The sequence below is a fragment of the Octodon degus genome, unplaced genomic scaffold, assembly GCF_000260255.1.
Source record: "Octodon degus isolate 3935 unplaced genomic scaffold, OctDeg1.0 scaffold00001, whole genome shotgun sequence".
NCBI lineage: Eukaryota > Metazoa > Chordata > Mammalia > Rodentia > Octodontidae > Octodon > Octodon degus.
The window spans coordinates 25863255-25883768 of record NW_004524577.1 but is presented as its reverse complement, the minus strand read 5'-3'; the positions used below and the strand labels follow the sequence as shown (position 1 = coordinate 25883768).

The 20514-nt window shown below is 43.4% G+C and overlaps 1 protein-coding gene across 6 annotated transcripts in view; it reads left to right on the top strand.

The window, feature by feature from the left end:
* Mast4 (microtubule associated serine/threonine kinase family member 4) overlaps positions 1–20514 on the top strand; it is a 587536-nt gene that overhangs the window by 422867 nt on the left and 144155 nt on the right. For 2 of the 6 annotated variants that reach the window (XM_023705272.1, XM_023705124.1), the window contains exon 1: positions 7032–7644. The exons of the other annotated variants lie outside the window; for them this stretch is intronic. In XM_023705272.1, the coding sequence (XP_023561040.1) occupies positions 7553–7644 (92 nt within the window). In that variant the 5' untranslated portion in view covers positions 7032–7552. Of the gene's footprint in view, positions 1–7031; positions 7645–20514 lie in introns of those variants that run through there. 6 annotated transcript variants of the gene reach the window in all.

Sequence of the window (20514 nt, the reverse complement as noted above, 5' to 3'; positions counted from 1 at the left end):
GAGGAACGATGTACCTTGGACCCGGGCTTCTCCATCCAGAAGCACCGTGTCCTTGAAGTTAACTCTACAATGAGAAAGGAAAGCACTGACTAGTGATTTGGGTTTGTTGCTACCCTCCAGGAACCCCGAGAATTTCATGTATAACTGGCTGTATGTGTACATATATCTCTGCTTGGTTATGTATATCTGGCCCCTGATTGCTGCATTTTCAAAACTGAGGCGGTAGACTTCCTTACTATGTAGAAGTTTTGTAAATAATGGAATGAGTTCACCAATCCACAAAGCTTAAAGAGTGATAGGTGAAGTTTTTTAAAACATTCACAGGGTCAAATTATCAGGCTTCTAGCCTGAACTTTGCTGTCACTTGTCTGTGTAGCTGGGGAGAGATTCGTCCACAATTTCTTCTTTCCCATTTGCATCCCTTTTCCTCTTACCCCAGTCATTCTCTCTCTTTCCCTTTCTCCTTTGTCTTCACATTCATCCTGATGACTCAAGTTCTTAAGTTAAGGACTTAACCCTGAAGGAGATGCAGCCCCTAGGCTCAGGGCGTGTTTTATTCTAAGAGGGACTGGGGCACAAACTAACTTTGGCTCTGCTGCAGTCAGTGAACCCTTTCCTGCAGGGGGATATTCAGGAGCAGAGCCCAGAAGAGAGCTCATGTGAAGGCCACCTAGAGCAAACAACAGCAAAGTTCAGTCTCATTTTTCCCAATTTCTATTTTTATTAGGACATGTTTATGCTACATAATGGCATTCCTCCAGGGTAGTTAGCACATGTACACAACACATCTTAATTCTTTTTTCATCCTTTTTCCCCTCCTCTCCTGTCTCTCTCTCCCTCCCTCCCCCCTCTCCTTCTTTCCCTCTTTTCCTCTTTCCTCTCCCCTCTCCCTCCTTTCCTCCCTCCCTCTTTTTCTTCTTTTCTCTGAGACAGGGTCTCACTCAACAGTTCAGGCTGGCCTTGAACTCACTGTGTAGCCCAGGTTGGCCGCAAACCCTCAGAGATCCTCTTGCTTCAGCCTCCTGGATGCTGGGATTACAGGGGTGTACTAACACGGCCTTGGCCCTGCCATCTCTTGATCCCCTTCCCATTTGCAAAAGCACTATCTCTTTATATCCTATTCTATTTCTTTCACTTTGCTATTCATGAGTTAGCCTTCCTGTTTGTGAGATGAAGGCATCAATCTCTGAATATTACTTTCAGCTCCATTGTTGGTTTTTGAGTTCTGTGAGAAGCCAGTCCTCCTTGTGGCTTATTGATGGATCTTTTGCAAGAGAAAGCCACACCCATCTCTGGATCTCTACTAGGAGCCTCCTTCACATACAGCTACCACTCCAGGCCTGTAAGGATGAGGCAGTTTCTGGAAGCACACTTGCTTCTCTCCTGGGGGTGGGGTCTGTCTCAGCCTTGGGTGGCCCTTTTCCCCATCTTCCCTGCTTGCAAAGCCGAGGAGAGACAATGAGGATGTTGTAGAATCCTGGGAGGGTTTTCAATCCCTACCCCTTCCAAGCCAGTGGGCTAACTAGCATGTTCACATGCTCCCCTGTTTATTTATTACATCCATCAGGGAATCACTCTTATAGGAAAACGCTTCATTTCCCATACTTGCCCACCGTCTCCTCTGAGATCCTGAGAAGTTAATCCAATACCTTTCTCCCATCCAAGTACTAACCAGGCCCAACCCTGCTTAGCTTCTGAGATCAGACGAGATCGGGAGCATTCAGGATGGTATGGCCGTAGACTCCAATACCTTTCTGAACCTCTGCTTCTCCTGGGATCCAGAGAATGCCTGAGGAAACCCACATGTTCTTTTCCTATCCCTACCTGTCCTCAGCTTTTGATTATTTTTTTCCTCTTGGACTTTAACTTTCACCTACTATTGGAAATCATGTGGTTCTCTATCAGAGAAAAAAACATTTTGTTTCCTTTGCTTTGGTCATTCATTTTGGAAATATGAACCTTACCTTATGATATTATTTTAAAAAATATATATCATATTGCACCATTACACCAGTCCCACTTTAGAGTAAAAGCTCCTTGAGCCTAGGGGTTGGATCTCCTTCATGGATAAGTCCTTCATAGCATCATCAGGATGAAAGTGAAAACAGAGGAGAAAGGGAAGGAAAGAGAGAGAATGACTGGGGTGAGAGGGAACAGGCTGGGCGTGGGAAAGAAGGAACTCAGGAGGACTCTCTCCCTACCTACATAGATGAGTGATAGCAAAGTTCAGGCTAAAAGCCTGATAATTTGACCCTGAGAAAGTTTTAAAAGGCTTCATCTATCTATTAATCTTTGAGCTTCATGGTTTGGCAAATCCATTCCATCATATACCTGATATTCCCAGGATGATAAAACTTTGCTTATTATCTCAGATTTAAGCATTCATATATAACCTAACAAGTTCATTTTTGTTTTCCTTTTTATCTTCCTCCACATTTTAGCACTGTAGGTACAAGTTTGTTTAATAACACTGGAAGGGTTTTCTATTAACCTGTTGCTCATGGATGAAACTTTCTTCACATTTCTACCCTCGTCTTTCAGCTTTATTTCCTGAAGGACTGATCGTTTGAGATAGGCTAGTCACGGCTACTCTCAATTCTCAAGACAGCATTTAGAAGGTGACCAAAGAAGACCCATAGGTGTAGACAGCCTTGAGAAGCAGTGATTCCTAGGTAGGCGGGCTACAAGGAGGTCAAAGTTAGTTTATAGCAGAATTCCTAGACTGGCCAGGATTAGGTGGAGTGTTTATGTAGTCCCATTATGGATCCTACTTTCCAAAGTGTCTGGACATTGAACAAGGCCCATGGCCGGACTGTCCTGCTCAGGGAGTTTACAGCTCTCCAAACTCCACTGAGTCCCAGGGGGTCTTCTAACACTGTTCTCTGTGGGGGAGCTGAAAGCTTTTCGTAAGGGCCATGGAGCACAGATCAGAAAATTCATAGGTTTAAAACAATGAAAAGGACCTACTGTTGTGTGTGTGTGTGTGTGTGTGTGTGTGTGTGTGTGTGTATGAGAGGAGTGAAAAAGTGAAGGGTTTGGTCCCCTTCTTACACATTCATTTTTTCCCAAGCTACCATTTTGGTAGGGTGATGAGCTTACTCAATTTCATTTACTTTGCTTAGAAAAACAATTCTTCCTGATTGACGAATAAGCACTCAGGATCACAAAGCCTTTCCGTTGTATAGGCTTAGTTGTTGTGCAGTAAGTGGCAAATCTTGCTGAATATCTGTGTATTGGCCTAGACTGTATCTTTAAGAATTTCTGATAATCTCAACCTCTGCTTGGTTCTGCTATCAGTTTTACTGCAGTGGCAACTAAACTATGCTTTAACCTTCTGCCCATATAATTATTTTGTCTGTAGAAAAATATTAGTAATTCTAACGATTTTAATTCTCGTGTCCACTGACTGCTTTACTTTCTGAATCACAGGCTCCCAAATCAAGTCAAACAGGTTAGAAGACCAGTTATACTTTAATGTCACACCTACTCTTATCTTAAATGAGTGTGGGAATGTATTAGACACTTTTACTATATTAACTCATTCATTTCTGCCTCCTTGCATACCTTTTTAGGTTGGATAAAATCCAAAAATCTCCCAAGTCCTTTAAATGCAAAAACTATATGAAAGTATGTCTAGTTAAAACTATTTCTGTTTTTACTCGTCAATGAGAATTTGCTTGCAGTCCTTAAAATGCAGACTGCTAATAGTGACATCTAATGCTACGAGGCCAGGATATTCATTATTCAAGCAAGAGAAGGAATAAATGTTTTACGCCATTGATTTATCTATCTACTTCAGTTACTGGCAGTCATCTAGGAGATGCCAAATACCTGGACTTCTCCATAAAGTCTATGGTGAATACATGTGTTGGGAGGTATGGGAATCACAAAGTCTCTGTACCATCCAGAGCTTGGGTCCCCCCTACTGCCCCTCGTGCAGGTCACCTCTGCTAAAATGTCCCTGTAGGACAGTCACCCTGGGCATAGGCTTTTCACCATTGGAGCAAAACCCTTTTTCATATAATTCTTTTAATATTCACCAACAGCTATTGCTCATCTCCTAAATTTTCACTTCTGTGCCTTCAACAGAAAGAGCCTCCAACTCATAAATCTTTTTTTTTTTTTTTTGGTACCAGGCATTGAACTCAGGACCTTGTGTTTGCCAGGCCGGTGCTTATGCCTCTGAGCTATCTCCTGGGCCTTAACCCATACCTTGTATAGCACTGTTTCAAACACTCTCCTACCATCTTGATTGTTCTTTTTGGGCAGCCTACAATAGGTAACTCACACTCTTAATCTAAACATGAGCACACAGAGTTGGGGGGATAGCTCAGTGACAGAGCACTTGCCTGGCATCTGAGTCTTAGGGTTTAGTCCTTAGCAACCCTAAGCCACACCACCTCCCCCGCAAAAAAGAAAAGGACCAAGACAAGCAGCCAGAGTTCTTTCCTGGGTCTTAGATTTGCATGTGGAATAAGGAGGTAGGTTAGATTTGGGTTTGGTCATGGCAATTTTTTAAAGCCATGATAAGACCTAAGGACTATTAGCACTGGTATCCTTCCAGTTATAAATATGGATCAAAATGAATGAATAAGTGAAAGTCTTTAGAATTTAACAACACCCTCCTGAGATTGTTAAAACTCAGGGTTCTTTAAAAACAATTGATCTGTTCAAATTAGTTCGGTGCATCTTAAGAGAAATACTAGATACCTGATCATTCAAAGTGTCCATTCAGAAGCACTTTTTAAATGCTAATATAAACCACAGGCTGCCAGGTGCTAGAAAACAGAGATCAATAAAATGTGGCTTTGGCCTTGAGAAACTCGCAGACAAATATGAAGTCAGCAGTAAACAATTATAGTACAGTGTGATCAGCACGTGGGCCGAGTCATGCTCCAGGCCTGAGCAAGGGGAGGGTGCCTTGTGTGGTGGTAACCTCCCTACAAGCTCAGGCTTACAGGGACGAGTCTTTTATCTTCTCTGTATGGCCAGCATTGTGTGCTGTGTATGCTAGACGTGCAATTGAGGCATTTATGTATACTGTTTTATCTCCATTTGTATATGCCAGCCTCTTGAGCACTTACTCTGTTGCTGTACCGCAGATTGCATTTGGGGAAAACAGCAGACGGTAAGTGACTTGTCTAAGGTCACACCCAGGAAGTACTGGATCCAGAATTCGAACCCGAGACAGCACCAAGCCTTTATCCAGGGGCAGTGGTTACCAACCAGGATGAACTTTACACCCCGAAGTGCTATCTGACAGTGAATATTTTGAATGTCACCACATTTGCATCCAGTGGGCAGAGACCAGGCAGGCTGCTAAACATCATCCAGAATATAAGAAAGCTCCCCAAACAAATAATTACTCAGGCTAAACTATCAGAATGGAACAGCTCTGCTGCAGAGCATCAGGCCTACCTTTGTGTCAGTCTCTAAAAACACTGCTTTACATAGTTCCCAGGTGTCTCTGGGAGTTGGCTTCAGGAGCAGCTGAGAATACAAAAGTACTCAGTGCTCAAAACTTTTATTTTATATAAAACTGTCTAGTATTTGCATATAGCCTATGCCTACCTTCCCGTATACTTTAACTCAGCTCCAGATGACTTAGTGTATATCATGTAAGTGCTTTATAAATAGTTGATAAGCTATCTCGGTTAGGAAATGAGGATGGTATATGCTCAGTATTGACACAATTTCATTTTCAAATATTTCCAGGCCTAGTGGGCTGAATCCACACTTATGGAATGGGGGTACAGAGGAAGGCTGACTGCTTACACCACCCGGAGCTTTGAAAAAAACCATAAGAGATGACTTGTATAGGGCAAAAACACTGCCCCACAGCTTGCGCAGTCTGGGGAAGCGTGCTGTCACTGACTGTTCCTTAACCCCAGCTTCTCCAATAACAGAGTGAAAAGCTAGTGTGCTTCCGGTACCTCTGTGGGCTTCAGGGTTCTGAGGAGGCCGAGAGCATGCGGAGATTATGTGTAGGAAAGCCTTCCTGTGGACAAGTGCCGTCTCTGAAACTTACAGTCCTTAGTGTCAACATATTTCTGTAGACCTTAAGAAATGGCAGACCCCACAGAGGACTTCCTTTTACCCTCTTTCCGCGGTCAAGTGATAGTCTCCCTTTTTCGCTTTATCTTACTTCTTCTGTGAGATTGTTTTCATTGTTTACTGAATAAGCTAAGTTGCTTTTTAAAGATTTAATTTTTGCTTTTTTAAGCGGTTATTATTTTTTAAAGCGTTCATTATTTCATGTCATTAAACCAGTTTTTAAAGCAATAACTTCTCTTATTTCTTTTATACATGCATTTATGGTTGGGGAAATTATTTAAACACCGTTGCTTTCTTAAAAGTGAGTAACAATGACAAATTCATCCCTGCTCGACTTCCTTTCAGGCTCCTTCATCCTTAGAGGGAAAAATAGTGCTGGCACTGGTTACATCCGAGTCAGGCCCCACATTTAGATGCGGTGTTGAGCACTGCCTAGGTCTGTAGTAACCATCCGTGAAGCCAAGTAGGTATGCACCCGACAATCCATCAAATGGACGTAAACTCATAAATTCAGTTTCAGCGAGCTCTTCCGTGCGGGTGGCTTCGAGCTTTATTTGCGTTTCCTGGACCAGGCGTCGCTGCACGAGTCATGGGGGACTTCCCTGGGAGCGAGCGGGAAGGTGCTTGGTCCCGCGGTGAATCACGGGTCGGCTTCAGGTGCGCGGCGCACACTCCGCACACTCCGCCCGCCGGCACGGCGCAGGATTTATTTATTTATTTTGGGGGACCGATCCATTTCGGGCTGTGGGATGGGGGAGCAGCAGTGGACGGTGCTTGGGGTCCCGCGCCTGCTCGGAGCTGCACACCGGCCCGCTCCCTTCCCCCAGGCCCCACTCTGGGCCTGGTGGGGATTGTGCACCGCCGAGGTGTCAGGTTCAAGTCCTCCCATAGGCCAGCTCTCTAAAAGTGCTTTTAAGTTTTCATTTTCATTCCCCAAGGAGCGGGGAGGGCAAGAGGAGCTTTTTTCTACTCAAATTCTTTTCCTTGTATGTAGATACCTACCGGCAGCTCCTCACTGGGCATGTTCGGATATGAGTGATGCCGCTGATAAGCAACAGCCCGCAGGAACCAGACTTAAAATAGGCGCGCTCCCCCCGCCCCGAGCTGCGAGTGGTATCTGCCAAACAGATGACAAAGTACCTCGGACTGAATCACGCCAGACAGCGTTTGGAGCAGAACGCGCGGCTAAACTCTCATAATTACTGTTTATAGCTGGCCAAAGCTCTCTAGGAGAGGCAACCCGAGAGGAAATAAGTTTATTGAACCTCGAGAGATGGCTGTGTATTAATTAAAGGCTAAGCCAGAACGGGTGATTCTCAGACATGCTCCAAGTAGTTCTTCCGAGCTAGTTTGCATCACCTTTTGAGGGGAAGGAGTGGATACTCAGATTTTTTTTTTCTTCTGGTGGTTTTTCTTTTTCACTTTTTCTTTTTAATTTTTCCTTTGCCCGTTTTGGTCTCATGGCCTTGAACCAGCAGTGAATTGAAGAGAACAAGAAATGGATATGTCTGACCCCAATTTCTGGACTGTGCTCTCAAACTTTACTTTGCCTCATTTGAGGAGTGGGAACAGGCTCCGGCGAACACAAAGGTAAAAACGCGGGATCCTCAGCGGGAGAGGGAATGCTTCCTCTTCCAGGAGGCCTCGCAGCCAGGGTTTTGTTTATTGGGTGACAGTTTGAAAAGTTCATGCCTCGGCAGGGGGCCACCGGTTCAGGTGTTCGCCGGCCTCCGGCTTCCGGGTAATCCTGACACGGCGCTCAGCGTTCCCCTTTGAAGTAGGTTTCCTGGTGCGTGGTGGGCAGCGCGGGAGGGGTGGGGGGCTCACCCTGCCTGGGTCTGCCCGTTTGTCCTGGTCGTGTTCCTCCATCGCCTCTACCCATGCATGCGTCGGCCTTCTGGTGCCCTTTGGAGAGCTTTTCAGGTGCTTACCATCTGAGCTTTGGACAGAGCAGGTGTGGGATGCACACACAGAGAGCCCACATTAAGACTGCCTTGCCCTGGCTGCCGGCAGAGGCAGATCTGCAGAACTTTGCCATTTTGATATTTTACCTGTTGCCTGGCATTTATTGCTAACACGGGGCTGGCCTTTTCATTTCTGTCAACATGTTTGGCAGGGTAGCTGGAAAAAATTAAAAATCCAAATGAAGCTGGTGCTTTAAGTGAAAGGCAGTTTGGAGTTAGTTTGCTGCCGCTTGGAGTGAGAGAATATGATTTCAAAGGAGCCGATTTTTCTCCACATTTCTGTGCAGCACAGAAGAGTAGCTTGGTTGTGGGGTCAGTGGGGCAGATCCTCGGCGCTGGGTTAGGTACGGATTCCTGGTTTTTCATAAAACTTGCCTTGCACGTGCACTTGAACATGCTGCAACGCTAGTCACAAACAGGATACAGCCTATCAGATTTGGAACCTCATAATTTCTATGCTCCACTGTTCGAAGAACACCAAAAAAAAAATTTTTTTTTTGTTCTTTCTGTTTGTTTATACCTGTAGCTATTCTTAGTATAAAGGCAAATGTGGAACACTTTGGAAAACTTAGTTTTCTTTTTGAAGTTTCCCACAGTATCTTAAATTTCAGAATACTCTCAAATATACTGCTTATACACTCTCTCCAATCACATGCTTTTGTGCATGTGTGTGTGAAATCAGGCAGGTTTTTAAGTTATAGTTTTAACATGACTTGAACAGTGTTGATAACGTTAAACCATGTTGCCTTCTGAAGTTGTACCTTTTAGAGACCATGGCTGTGCCTTTCTTGTTCTGGGATATAATATGTTGGGAAACTTTTTTGATGTTGGTTATTTTGTTCAAGCTGAGTCATCTGTGTACCGTGTCTCCAAAACTGTACAGTTGGAGAGAGAGCTAGGAACAGGCGACTGCTCCTCATGGAGGTAAATCCTCAAACTTCCGAACCACTGAGTTTGACAGGAGATTTTTGTTTCCAAAAAATGCAGTCTTGGCTCTCAGAGCAGCTTCTACTCTTATCTGGAGCCAGTGCTTGGGGAATTAAGGTTTCCCTGCTTCTTTCTTCTGAGCCTGATCCTGAAAAGCAGTTGGAGTCTTTCATCCCCTTGCCTACCTGTTGATAGTGCTATTGGGAGGATCCTAGCAAAAGGAATTCTCAGGCTGGTCCAAGCACTTGAGAACACAGCAATTCCTGATATCACATTGGTGGAGAACTTGGATCTTAAAGACTCTTCCCAGCCAAAGGGAGAACATGGGAAGGCCATTTCTAATCTCCAATCTTACCTATGTCTTTGGTTCATTAAAACAAACAGCGAGATGGATTTTCTTGCTTCCTGCCCAGGAATGGAGGTTGTCATAGCCTGTTACTGGGCTTTCCCAGGATTCTTAGTTTAGAAGCAATTTGCAGATCATCATCTCTGTATCCATCCAGTCACTGCCTACTGCAAAGGAACCAGTCCTGCTTTGTATTTATAGCCCAAGTATCTTTTCTCAAATGGCTTGGGAAAGAAGTATTCCTGATTTCAGAGGTTTTCTAGAATTGGAATACACATATAGTCTCTCCTAGTTGAGCATTACTAATCTAAAATAATCCAAAAAAATCTGAAACTTTTGAGTGTACTTTTTGAGTATTTGGATTAGGGATACCTAACCTGAAATATGTAGGTTGGGAAAGAGGCAGGGCTGATACTCTCTCCAGGGCAGTGTGTGTGGCTGTGTCCTGTTATTATACAGTGGTCAGCTCTGGCTCGCTCCTTTCATGAGGATGTGAGGCATACACTTACAATGTGACATTTGCCTGGCTGGAATATCTCTTAACTGCTCACAATTCTGTTTCCTCTAACTCACTCAGACCTTGTCTGGCTGGTCAGCTTCCTTAAAGATCTTGCCAAGTTCTCCTTTCCCTGTGCTGGCCTCAAACAGGGTGTCCTCATTGTCCAGGTGAGGACACCTTGTTCGTACCCTCAGTCACATGACCATAGGCCTCCAAACCTCTCTTCTGCACGAGCTTACCTTCTTTTTTTTCATAATTTTATTGATAAACAAATAGCAATGAGACAGTTTCAAATCAAATTGGTAGGACAGTTTCAATAATTAACACATTGCATACATTCTTCCTAGTGGTTAATTACAGTACAAGATGCAGACTTGAGATCCTATTTACAAACACCATTAGAACAAATCCCTCTACTCATTAAAAGAATGTAACTACATATCTGTCCACTTTGAATTCACAGATACAAAATGGACATTCATCTGTACCCCCTTTTTGTTATGTTCCGTTATTTGAATATTATAGGTGTGTAAACTCAGCAAAATATTCTAAAAGAGTCCAGTAGCCCATAATAGTATTGGGTCTTCCGCTTGACTGGGAATGTCAGAAATTGTTGACCTGAGTCCCTACAGCTCAACATAACAGCATGGCTTTACTTCTTATACTTCATTTTTATACTTTTCTGCTGGATAGTTAAGACCAAGGTAAAGCAGGACCTATGCAACAAGAGTTGTAGCTTTTGGGTCTGATAAGGTCAGTGAAATCCCCTCAGGATTTATCCTGAGATCCTGTACCTCAGATTGTAGAACCTTTGTCAGTGTCAGCCATGTGGATGAGTCACGGCCATTGCTTGGCCAATGTGCTCTCTGTGAAAGACTGAGAGAATGTTTTCTCTCCATGTGACTCTCCTTAGGCACACTCTACATCATCAATCACTTTCCTCTTTGGCCCCATTATTTCCTTGATCAGAAAATTTGGGACACTACTGAGTTACATGATGTAACAGTACAAGTTCTCTTATGTCCTGAGTCTTAATTGACCTTGGAAGGCTAGGGCCAAAATGTTGGTTTTCCTTGCAGCCCTCCTTTTTCTCTAATTTGGTCTACAAACTGAGGTTGTTAGCCATCCAGAAGATTCTTCTTCCTGTGTGATTGCTGACTTGCCTGACAGACAGTTTGTATTCAGTATTTTGTCCCTCTTACCGCTCCTGGTTCACTTTGTAATCCAGGGGGCTTTATCCTAGGCTGCTCTTCAGTGTCAGCATCTTCTATCCAAGAGTCAAATTCAGCCTTGAGCGTATGAATATGTGTTATAGCACTCATAAGGAGAGGAGGCTCATAGCACTTAAATAGAAGAGATTATGAATGGTGACAGATTCCCACTTGAAGCCACCATTGTGGCAGAAATGGTATCCAGGCAAGCCCTTTGGTTTGCTGCCCCACACCTGCCTGGAAGTCTGGCATGGCACTGCTGTGTTAGTTTGTCTTCTCACAGGAAAGTTTTTAAGGTTTTTCTTCAGGCTCAGATTCCTGGCTGGCCCCAAACTTGCAGAGTTCTTGGGGAAAGAGCCTACAGATTTACTTTCTGGCCTTAATTTCTTAGATTGCAGACAACTGATGACTTAGTACCTTCTGTCTTTTGAACCCTGTTCCAAATGTGGCATACTGTGTCCTTCATTCTTTTCTGTCTTGACCAAAGGAGACACTGGGTGTCTCGATGCACAAATTGTGTCTGATGCTTGGCTGTAAAGCATAGATGTCCCACTGGAAGTAGTTCTTGACTGTGACTCATTCACTCTTCTTTCCCCTTCCCTAATTTCCCTAAGGCCACCTCTGTACAGTCTCTCACTTGCTGCCTCGAGGGACAGAAACGTGACTTCATAAATCTTCTTTAACCTGATTCTTTTTTTTTTTTTTTTTTACACTGAGGTAAAATTCACATGTCTTAGAAACTTTAAACTTCACAGACCAATAGATATATATTCATTGAAAATCCACTCCTAGCAGTAAAAGTGAGCCAGCATTCGCCCTGTGGCCTACAAGTGTAGCATCTTTTCCTTTCCCCTACTGGATTAAGAACACTGGAGGATAAGAGCAAGGCTTTCACTCAGGGTGTCCCTGTCTCACTGAGGTTCAGGCCACAGTGGATTTCTGAAAGTCGCTACGAAATTTTGAGGTGGCATTTGGCTGTCCTGAGATGCAGCCTGGAAAATGCAGAAAGTGTTTGATTTTTAATTTTAAAAGTTCAGAAATTCACCATGTTTTCATTTGGTTTAAGTGATAATCTCTGACCCGGGTGATTTCTAAGTCAGGGAAACCCGTATCCACATTGGTTTGTGACTCACTTGGCCACCATAAACAAGTTTTCACATACGTTTTCATGAGAACCAAGGGATAAAAGAATTTTTTGCTTGTTCAAATTTTGTTTTGTTTTGTTGAATGGGTGTTACCCAGCAGTTGCTGTGAACAGCAGATACATTCAGAGATCTTAAACTAACTTCTGTAGTTGTTGGGACATACTGAATTTTAAAGCACACTGCATTATCCCCCAGAAACATCTGTGGTGCTCAGTGAGTTTTTCTATTTATTTTGCTTATAAATGTATAAGAAGGATATGGAATAGACTTATCTGTTCTGACATTCGGAGATTTTACCCAAAACGCAGTTAAATATACATTTATTAATCCCCTCCTGTGTACCTGGGCACTACGATTCAAAGTAAAGGCTATCAGCCTGACATGCCGTACAAGTAGGATGATGGAGAAGCATTTGCAATAGATATTTGTAAGTGTTTATGAGACATGGGCATGGGCAGTGTGTAAGAGAGACAGAAAAGGCCTCAGTTCAGGACGTTTTGAAAAATAGGTTTGTGAATACCAGACAGGGCAGGGCAGTAGTGCATACAAAGGCCCCTTGGCCCTGACAACACAGAGGTCAGGGTACGCCGCTGCAGGGTACTGCTGGCACGCAAGGAAGAGGACAGGGCTCAGTATTGCTGGAGCCAAAGGAACCAGAACATAGCTAAGTACTGCTGGAGCAGAGAGCTTTAGGAGGCAGTCGTGCCCAGTGGTTAGAAGATCAGTCTGCAGCCAGTACTTGTGTCCACATCTTTACGCAGTGCTGTTGGGTAAGCTGGTTTCTTTGGATTTAAGTTGCTCCATCAATACAATAGAGATAAATAAACTACTTACAGGATTGTCGTAAAGATTAAAATGTATCCGTATATGTAAGTTGCTTAATGCAGTGACTGGCATATAAAAACTGTGACTAAATCTTAGCTATTAGCATTGTCCCTGTCATTACAACACAGGGATGAGTAGTGGGTGATGAGGCTATGCTGGGGCGTGGGGAGAGAAGTTTGTCCTTTATCCTGTTGGGGGGCGGGGAGAAAGAAGTCTAGTGGCACTGGGGAGTTCCGGTCTGGGCATAGAGGCAAGGTCTAGACACCAGTCTGTAAGTCCTTGCAGAAGCCCAGCTGAAAGACTTTGCAAGCCTGAATAAAGAACATGATAACTTTAAGAGATATTAAGGATGGAAAATTGATAGCAGTCAGTGAGCCATTAGTTCTACAGAACAAGAAAAGATTGCACAAGGGCCCTGGGGTTTCTGGCCTGGGGAACCAGGGAAGTAGAAGAACTGTTTGTATACGTAAGGGTGTGGGAGAGGGAATCACAAGAACCACCACTTGTGTGCATACCCCCCCTGTATCTCCCAGACATAGTTAAATCTGTATTTGTCTAATATTTCTCATATGCTGATTATCCTCAGGTGTTTATTTCTTTACCCAGCTCAGGCTGGGCAAAGCATAGTATAGTGGATAAGACACCCCAAGTGTTTGGGCCTCACCCATAAGCTGGCATCTAAATGTCTATTGGGCAGACAGTATTCAAAACTCTATGCAAGAACTGAGAAGGAGTAACTCTATGAGCCAGTGGGGGTGGGGGGCCTGCTCTAGATAGTGTAATGGGGAAGGAGACCCAGAGGGAGACCCAAAGGATAAGGAAGAGCCATCGCGGGAAGAGTGAGGGTAACTCTGGGACAAAGTCCAAGGCTCTGAGGCAGGAAAGAAAGACTGAAACATGCCCAGGCAGAGTTGAGTGTATAGATGCAAGGCACGTGGCAGACAGGACCAGAAGGTATGGGCTCAGGCTCATCATTTGTGCCATCAGAGAAATAAGCTTGCTTGATTTGGGAGAGCTGAAGGGGCTTCCCTGAGGAGTGAGAAGAGATGCAGTACCAGAAAGGCAGCTGGGTAGGAGAAGGGAGGAATCTCAGAAGTGCAAGGGAACCTGTGGATAGTGTGGTCGCAGAGGCCCTGGAAGTGAATGGTCAGGCCGTTGCTTCACAGAGTTGAAAGGAAGGTTGTGTTGTGGTTGACAGCTGGGCAGTCATCTGTGACTCCAGCCCAAACAGTTGCCCCAGAGTGATGGGATGTGGTGGGTGTGTCCCAGGCCGGGAAGCAGGGGAAAAGGGAGAAACAGGAGACCATGGGTGGCCACCACTCCCCGTGGGGAGCTAAATGCAGCACCCTCACATCATGATGTCCTAGCCTCTGACCATTCGCGGCTGGCCTGTCAGCCCTTGGCCCTGAATCATACCCCCTTACTCACTGTTACTCACTTTCTCATCTGCTTCATCACCCAAATTGGTCATGACAGTTTTCTCTTCACCTCCTTTCCAGTAGCACAGCCTGAGTGTGTGTGTGTGCCCTTCCCTGCGTGTTCACTTTTGCCCCTCCCTCGCTGTAAGGCCCCAGCATCCCACCACCACTCTGGGTCTCTGGCCCAGTCCCAACGCCTGGCTATCCCCCTGGGCTATTCCACAGGTGACCGCAAGCTCGCCCACTTGTTGCTGCTCCTCTCCTTTCCTCTCCACACCTGACCTGCGGGCTCAGCCCCTCCCTGAGTACCTGGGCCCATCCTCCCACTCCCTACCTGCCTTGCCTGGGCCTGTTTCATAACTGCTTCCTTTCATCTTCCTTTCTTCCTGCTCTCTACCAAGAGCTTGAGAAACTGAGACTCACTGCAGTGGGCCTCGCCCTGCTGCCCCATTTCATCTCCATGTAGCTCCCAAAGACTGTTGTTCCCTCACACTGGGCTGCAGCCCCTCGGGGCAGCCATCCCTCCTCAGCAACATGCCTGACCAGGTCATGCTGCCTTGTAAAAGCCCGGACCCCAGGGATGAGGTGAGCCTCGCCTCTTCACATCATAGCTGGAGTTTTTCACTGAGTGCCTGTGGCCTGCTAAGGCTTGCCAAACACAGAAGATGCAAGCAGAAATATGCACATTTCCAAGTTTGTTTTTAGCCTTTACTGGAAAGCTCAGGACGAGAGCTGACAGACTGTTTTGCCTCTGGAACATGCAGATATATTAAGAAGAGAGAGGAAGGTAGGGAGGAAAGGAATGAAAGAAGAAGGCCAAGGTAGACCGACATGTGAGAGTGCAAAAAAGTAGATTTTAAAAGAACTTCATTAAAAATAAGCCATTAGAATGTGGAACATATTCTCCATGAGGAGGTGTATACTGTTCATTGAATAACTGGACAACACAATGAGAGAGCTGTGTGTTTGTTTGTGTCTCTGATTTCTCAAGGCATGGGGGTGAAAAGTAGTATACAATGTCGTTAAAAGAGGCAATCATAAGGTTCAGGATACGGGCCATCTGCTTTCTGTTTTTAACTGACAGATTCTGGGATCAAGAGATCATTTTGAGTGTCTATATGAACATGCCCATAGAGGAGCTGTTTAAGTTAGGAAACTCCTTCTTGTATTTTTAGTTGAAAAGAAATAGCTGGTCTCTCAGGGAGATTAGGACCAGAGGCCCTGGACCCCACCCTTCCCACACACACCCTTCTGTAGGGTGAGAGCACAGACACAAAGCTATTTAATCTGAGCCACTTTAGCTACTAGTCACCTAGTCATTTGAGAGTGACATCATGGAAACTGAGTAATCATTTTGAAAGTTAGGTACTAGAGCCAAAATATTAAAATGGTCCTGGGGCTACCTGGATGAAAGTAGGCACAGGGTGTGCATAAAACCATCTATTAAAAGCAGTCTCTGTCAATAAGAGTCTTGGCTTCTGTCATATGGATTTTGGATACATAGTACATTTTGTAACTAGAGAGACCTTTAAATGAATGTTCCCATGATTGCTAATACTGTAGATCTGGTACTTTATAGTTTTTTTTTTTTTTTCTTTTTTTTTTTTTAATCTGCCTGGAAGTTAAGATAGTTCAGCATGAACTTGGTTATGAATTCTGGAATGTTGAAATGTAAATTCTTAACCCTTATTAATAGAAAAAGGGAGTTTTAACCACACAAATAGGTATTGAATGTGCGTATTAGAGAAGGGAATTACACTGATTTGAGACTGAGCCACCATGTTGGTTTGTTTTAAAGGAAAGAGGACCCTTGCACAGAGTAGAGTGGTCAGCACTTGAAAGAGAATAGATTGGTAGGAAGAATAGGCAGTGTTTACATTGCTACATTTTCCTGACATTGTGTTTTTTCATTCATCAGTGACTCTGATTTTGTTAGAATTTAGATCTCTTAGCAACTGCAACTGCACATGAAAGTACAGGCAGTGTGCAGATCTTGATGTGGATAGGCCAAGCATCATTTTTACTTTGAAGTTCTTGAATAGGATTTTAGCTTTACCCTGTGTCCCTGGAAGTTTCTCACCAGACATGGAAGTTCAAACCGCAGGTATCTTTGGGAATAAAATACTAGGAGGAGGGCAGCCACCGTGGTTGGTGAGAACGAGGCTCAGAGAGATCCATTTGTGGCAGTCTCAGGTCATGGGATAGGAGAAGGGATGGACTCGCCAGCCCTGGTTTGCTGGGTGAGCCTTTGCAGACACCGTCTTTGCTCGCCTTTTTTCTGTCCGGTTGTAAATACTATAGGGTATCTTGATTTCTCAGACTTGGTTGGGTCTTTTCCTTAATAGTCACTCTTAGAATATTGCTGCTGCTGAATTCCTTGGCTATTAAACCCAGAGGAAGTTACAGAACCTGTAGCTTACATAAAAAATCACTTGTGCCCCTTTCTCATTTATGTGTTTTAAAATATGATGGATATGTTTAAATTGAACATCATAATTGTTAAATATTTTACTTTATACATGTGTGGTGGGCTGGACTGGGGGGAAATGTATGTTTGTCATGGGAAAAACTGCCCGCTGAATAAAGTACTCTAGGAAATAAGGCGAAGGAATCCTTTGTTTCTGTAAAACAATAGCCATTAAGTGGCTATTATGTAATGTTATTTCTTAAGTCTGAGTTGGATGGTTTGTTGATGTTGGAACTTGAGATAGAATTGCTAATCTCAACACTTTGATACAAAAAAAAAAATCAAAGAATTTTCCAAACAGATTACTTAGAGCAGACAAAGTATTAGAGATGCTGAAGCCATGTTGGATATATTTTGTTTTTCTGTGTGAGGATTAAGGTTATGCCCTTGGTAGCTTTCATCCTAGAAACTGCTCAAATAAGCACAGATAATTTACTAATCCGAAAACGGGTTCATTGTAAAATTAGCCTAAGCTTGCTCAACTGTTCGGGAGGGCAGGCTAGTAGCAAAACAGCTGAGAGGCACAGCATCTGCCTGGGCTGTCTGAGCTGCTGTAAATTTGCATTTTCCCTACATGGTAAGTCCCGAAGCGGTTTCATCTTTGATCTCAGCTGGTCACAGTGGCCAGTTCTGGAACAGACGGAGTATGTCCAAGGCACTGTGGTATCACTTGCTGTTATGATTCCATGAAGGAAGCTTCAGTGCTTATGAGGCAGAATTTCCTGAATGTTTTATTTTTATTTTTATTTTTTTGTGGAACCAGGAATAGAACTCAGGCCCTTGCACTTGCCAGGCAAGTGCTTATTCTGCTGAGCTATCTCCCTGGCCCTTCCTGAATGCTTTAGTCCTCCATGTCTGGGGCTAGATGCTTGGATCATGAACTTAATAAAGAATGAAAGTTGCCATAGTTTTACTCTGTAACCTATAAAATTTGCATGTATTATTTTTTTCTTAGTAGGTATCTTCTCTCCTGTCAAGTTAAGGGAAGTTAACCTTAGAAATCAAAGATTTATAACCTACAAAATCAATACTGTAGTAGATTTCTTACCAAGGAATTCCAGGCTCAAGAATAGAGACGTGCTAAGCATCTAACTGCCAAGCACAAGGACCTAGGTTTGATCCCCAGTACCACATACCATGCCTGCCCTGGATCCCCTGGTGTGCCATGCTGTCCACCAAAAGCAGGCATGGTGGTGCACGCCTGTAATCCCAGCACTGGGGAGGCCAAGACCGGATGAGCACTGTGAGTCCGGGCTGCATAGCAAGACCCTGTACCAAATTAATTAATTAATTAATTAAAAAAGAAAGAATAGAGACCTGCTCTCCTCGATTGATTCCTTAGGTCTTGGTGGTTTGGATGTCATTTTACCAACATAGTCCCTGCCAAGATGTTTGGCAGGTAGACTTCATGTTTCTTTAACAGTGTGATAATCGTTTGCTACTTGCTAAGGGAAGTTCTTTAAACGAGAGCTCTTGGAGTTTTTCTTACTTTCTGAGATTAGTCTAACTTCTCATATCAGCTTTAAGGGGTTAAAGGGTACAGGTAATGCACTGTTTATTGTGGTGCTTGAGTGGACTCGCACATTTAGCAAGATACAGCCTTTGGGTGCCATTCTAGGATATGCAAACATTCCTTGGAATGGGGCCCAGATTAAAAATCCATGAGAGAAAAAGAGTTCTGACTCTTGGCACCGAGGCACATATTCAGAAGTATTGTATTCAAGCCAGTGTAAATATATATGCCCTTTACCCTTTCTTTCAGTTAGCAAAAATCACCTCGAAACACTTACTTTGGCATTAAGGAAGCTCGTCATGAACTATTGTTCCAATAAGATCATAGTCCTGTTTTAAGCCAATGCTTTCGTTCCCATGCAAGTGACATGCCCAGCCCGAGTTGAAGAAACAAACTTCGCTTTCTAAACCTTCTGTTCTTATAAGTGTCCTGCAGGCAGTGGCTTGTAGCTGTTCCTCCTGCCACTTAACAGGTTTGATTTCAAATCTATTTCATAGAGAAACTAACATGGTTGGAGGGTGTTCATGGCCCAGCATTTATGGACTTTGTTGGGAAGTCCCAGGTGTGTATATATCTTAAACTCAATGTTAAAAGGCCAATAAGGCAAAGTGATTCAGATTTTGTTCTGTTTTTGTCTTATACTCATAGACTGCATTTGTTAAGTTGTCTTAGGGAGTGCATCAGGAAAGGTGTTCTCTAGCCTTCAGGCTGCATTTCTTTCCCTTCCTTTCCTTTGGCTTCTTTAGAAGCTCTAAAGAAAAGTCAAGTGTTTGTAGCCTGGGCCAGACGATGGGGAGGCCTATAGCTGGAGGAGTAAGCTGTAAAACATGGGAAGTTAATTATAGTAAAAAATACTTAAGGGGCTGGTTTCTGAGTCATGCATCGCTCTGTGACCCTTTTACTGCTCTGGAAGCTTGCTGATGAGCTTGAATCACCCCTGAAACTTGATAATGTAATAATGCAGTTGGGCTATGTTTGACGTGTGTAGACAAGGTCTGGAGATCTGTCACATCACCTCATTTTTGAATTTATGTACTAAATATGTTAAGTGCCTTTAACATGACAGGGGCTCTGGTTATCATCTGAGAAACAGAGATAATAGTTGGCATGATGCTCTAAGTAGCTCAGTCTAATGGGGTTAGAAAGTAATGTAGACAAATAATGATAGTAACGTACAATAACCAGTTGAAAACTACTAATATCACCCAAGTAGGAGGAACAGGAGAATTAGTGTGTATTAAGGAAATGTGATGTGTGTTGTCTCATTGAATCTTTGCAAGAACTTTTTGAAGGTTATATTATTTTATTTATCAGACAGAAGAAAACAATGGAGACTGAGAAGGTATGTAATTATCACCCCAACTAAACACTAGTAAGTGGTGAATTGCAATACAAATTTAACTGTTTTTTCCAAAGGAATTTGAGCTCCAGCAATATTCTAATCATTGAAAATAATATATACGAAGTAAGATTTACTGCCTTAATTTTGTATGACAGCACCCTCTTTGTGACAGGTATTTATGGAATATAGATCCACAAAAATCTGAAACTTAGATCTTTGTTATAGAAATGCCACCTGCTGTCTGAGAGAAGAGAGTGAAAAACAGAAGTAGGTTTTACTTTGTTTTAAAATTGCCACCTGCTGCTTCTCTTTCCTATTAATGGAAATTGTATGTGTATTTGACTGTAATTTCCTCATCCTAAAGCGTCACAGTTTATAATGGTGTTCGAGTGGGCTTGCTCATTTAAATTGAAGCTTTACTTAGGATGTCGCTCTGAATGGCTGCTGTTTTCTGGGCCTTTTGAATGAATTACATACCACTGCAGACCAGACCTAGCCTGGTCTTCTTAGGATTGTCCTCTATTCATTATAAAATCCTGTGCATTCACATGTGTGTCTATTATGCACACATCTCACAATTCATGCAGATTTGTGATAGTAAATGAAGTTCGTGAGAAGGACATCTTAAATGGCCACATAATGGGAATGTCAGTAAGGGTCTGTTGTCAGATTTTAGAGATGGTTACCATGGCTTGTAGGTGTTCTTCTTCTAGAAAATAATGTAATCCTCTGGAATATGCTAAACTAACTGTTTTTAGGAAGGAGCTGGTTAGGTGGCACTCCGAAATACATCTCCTCCCTCA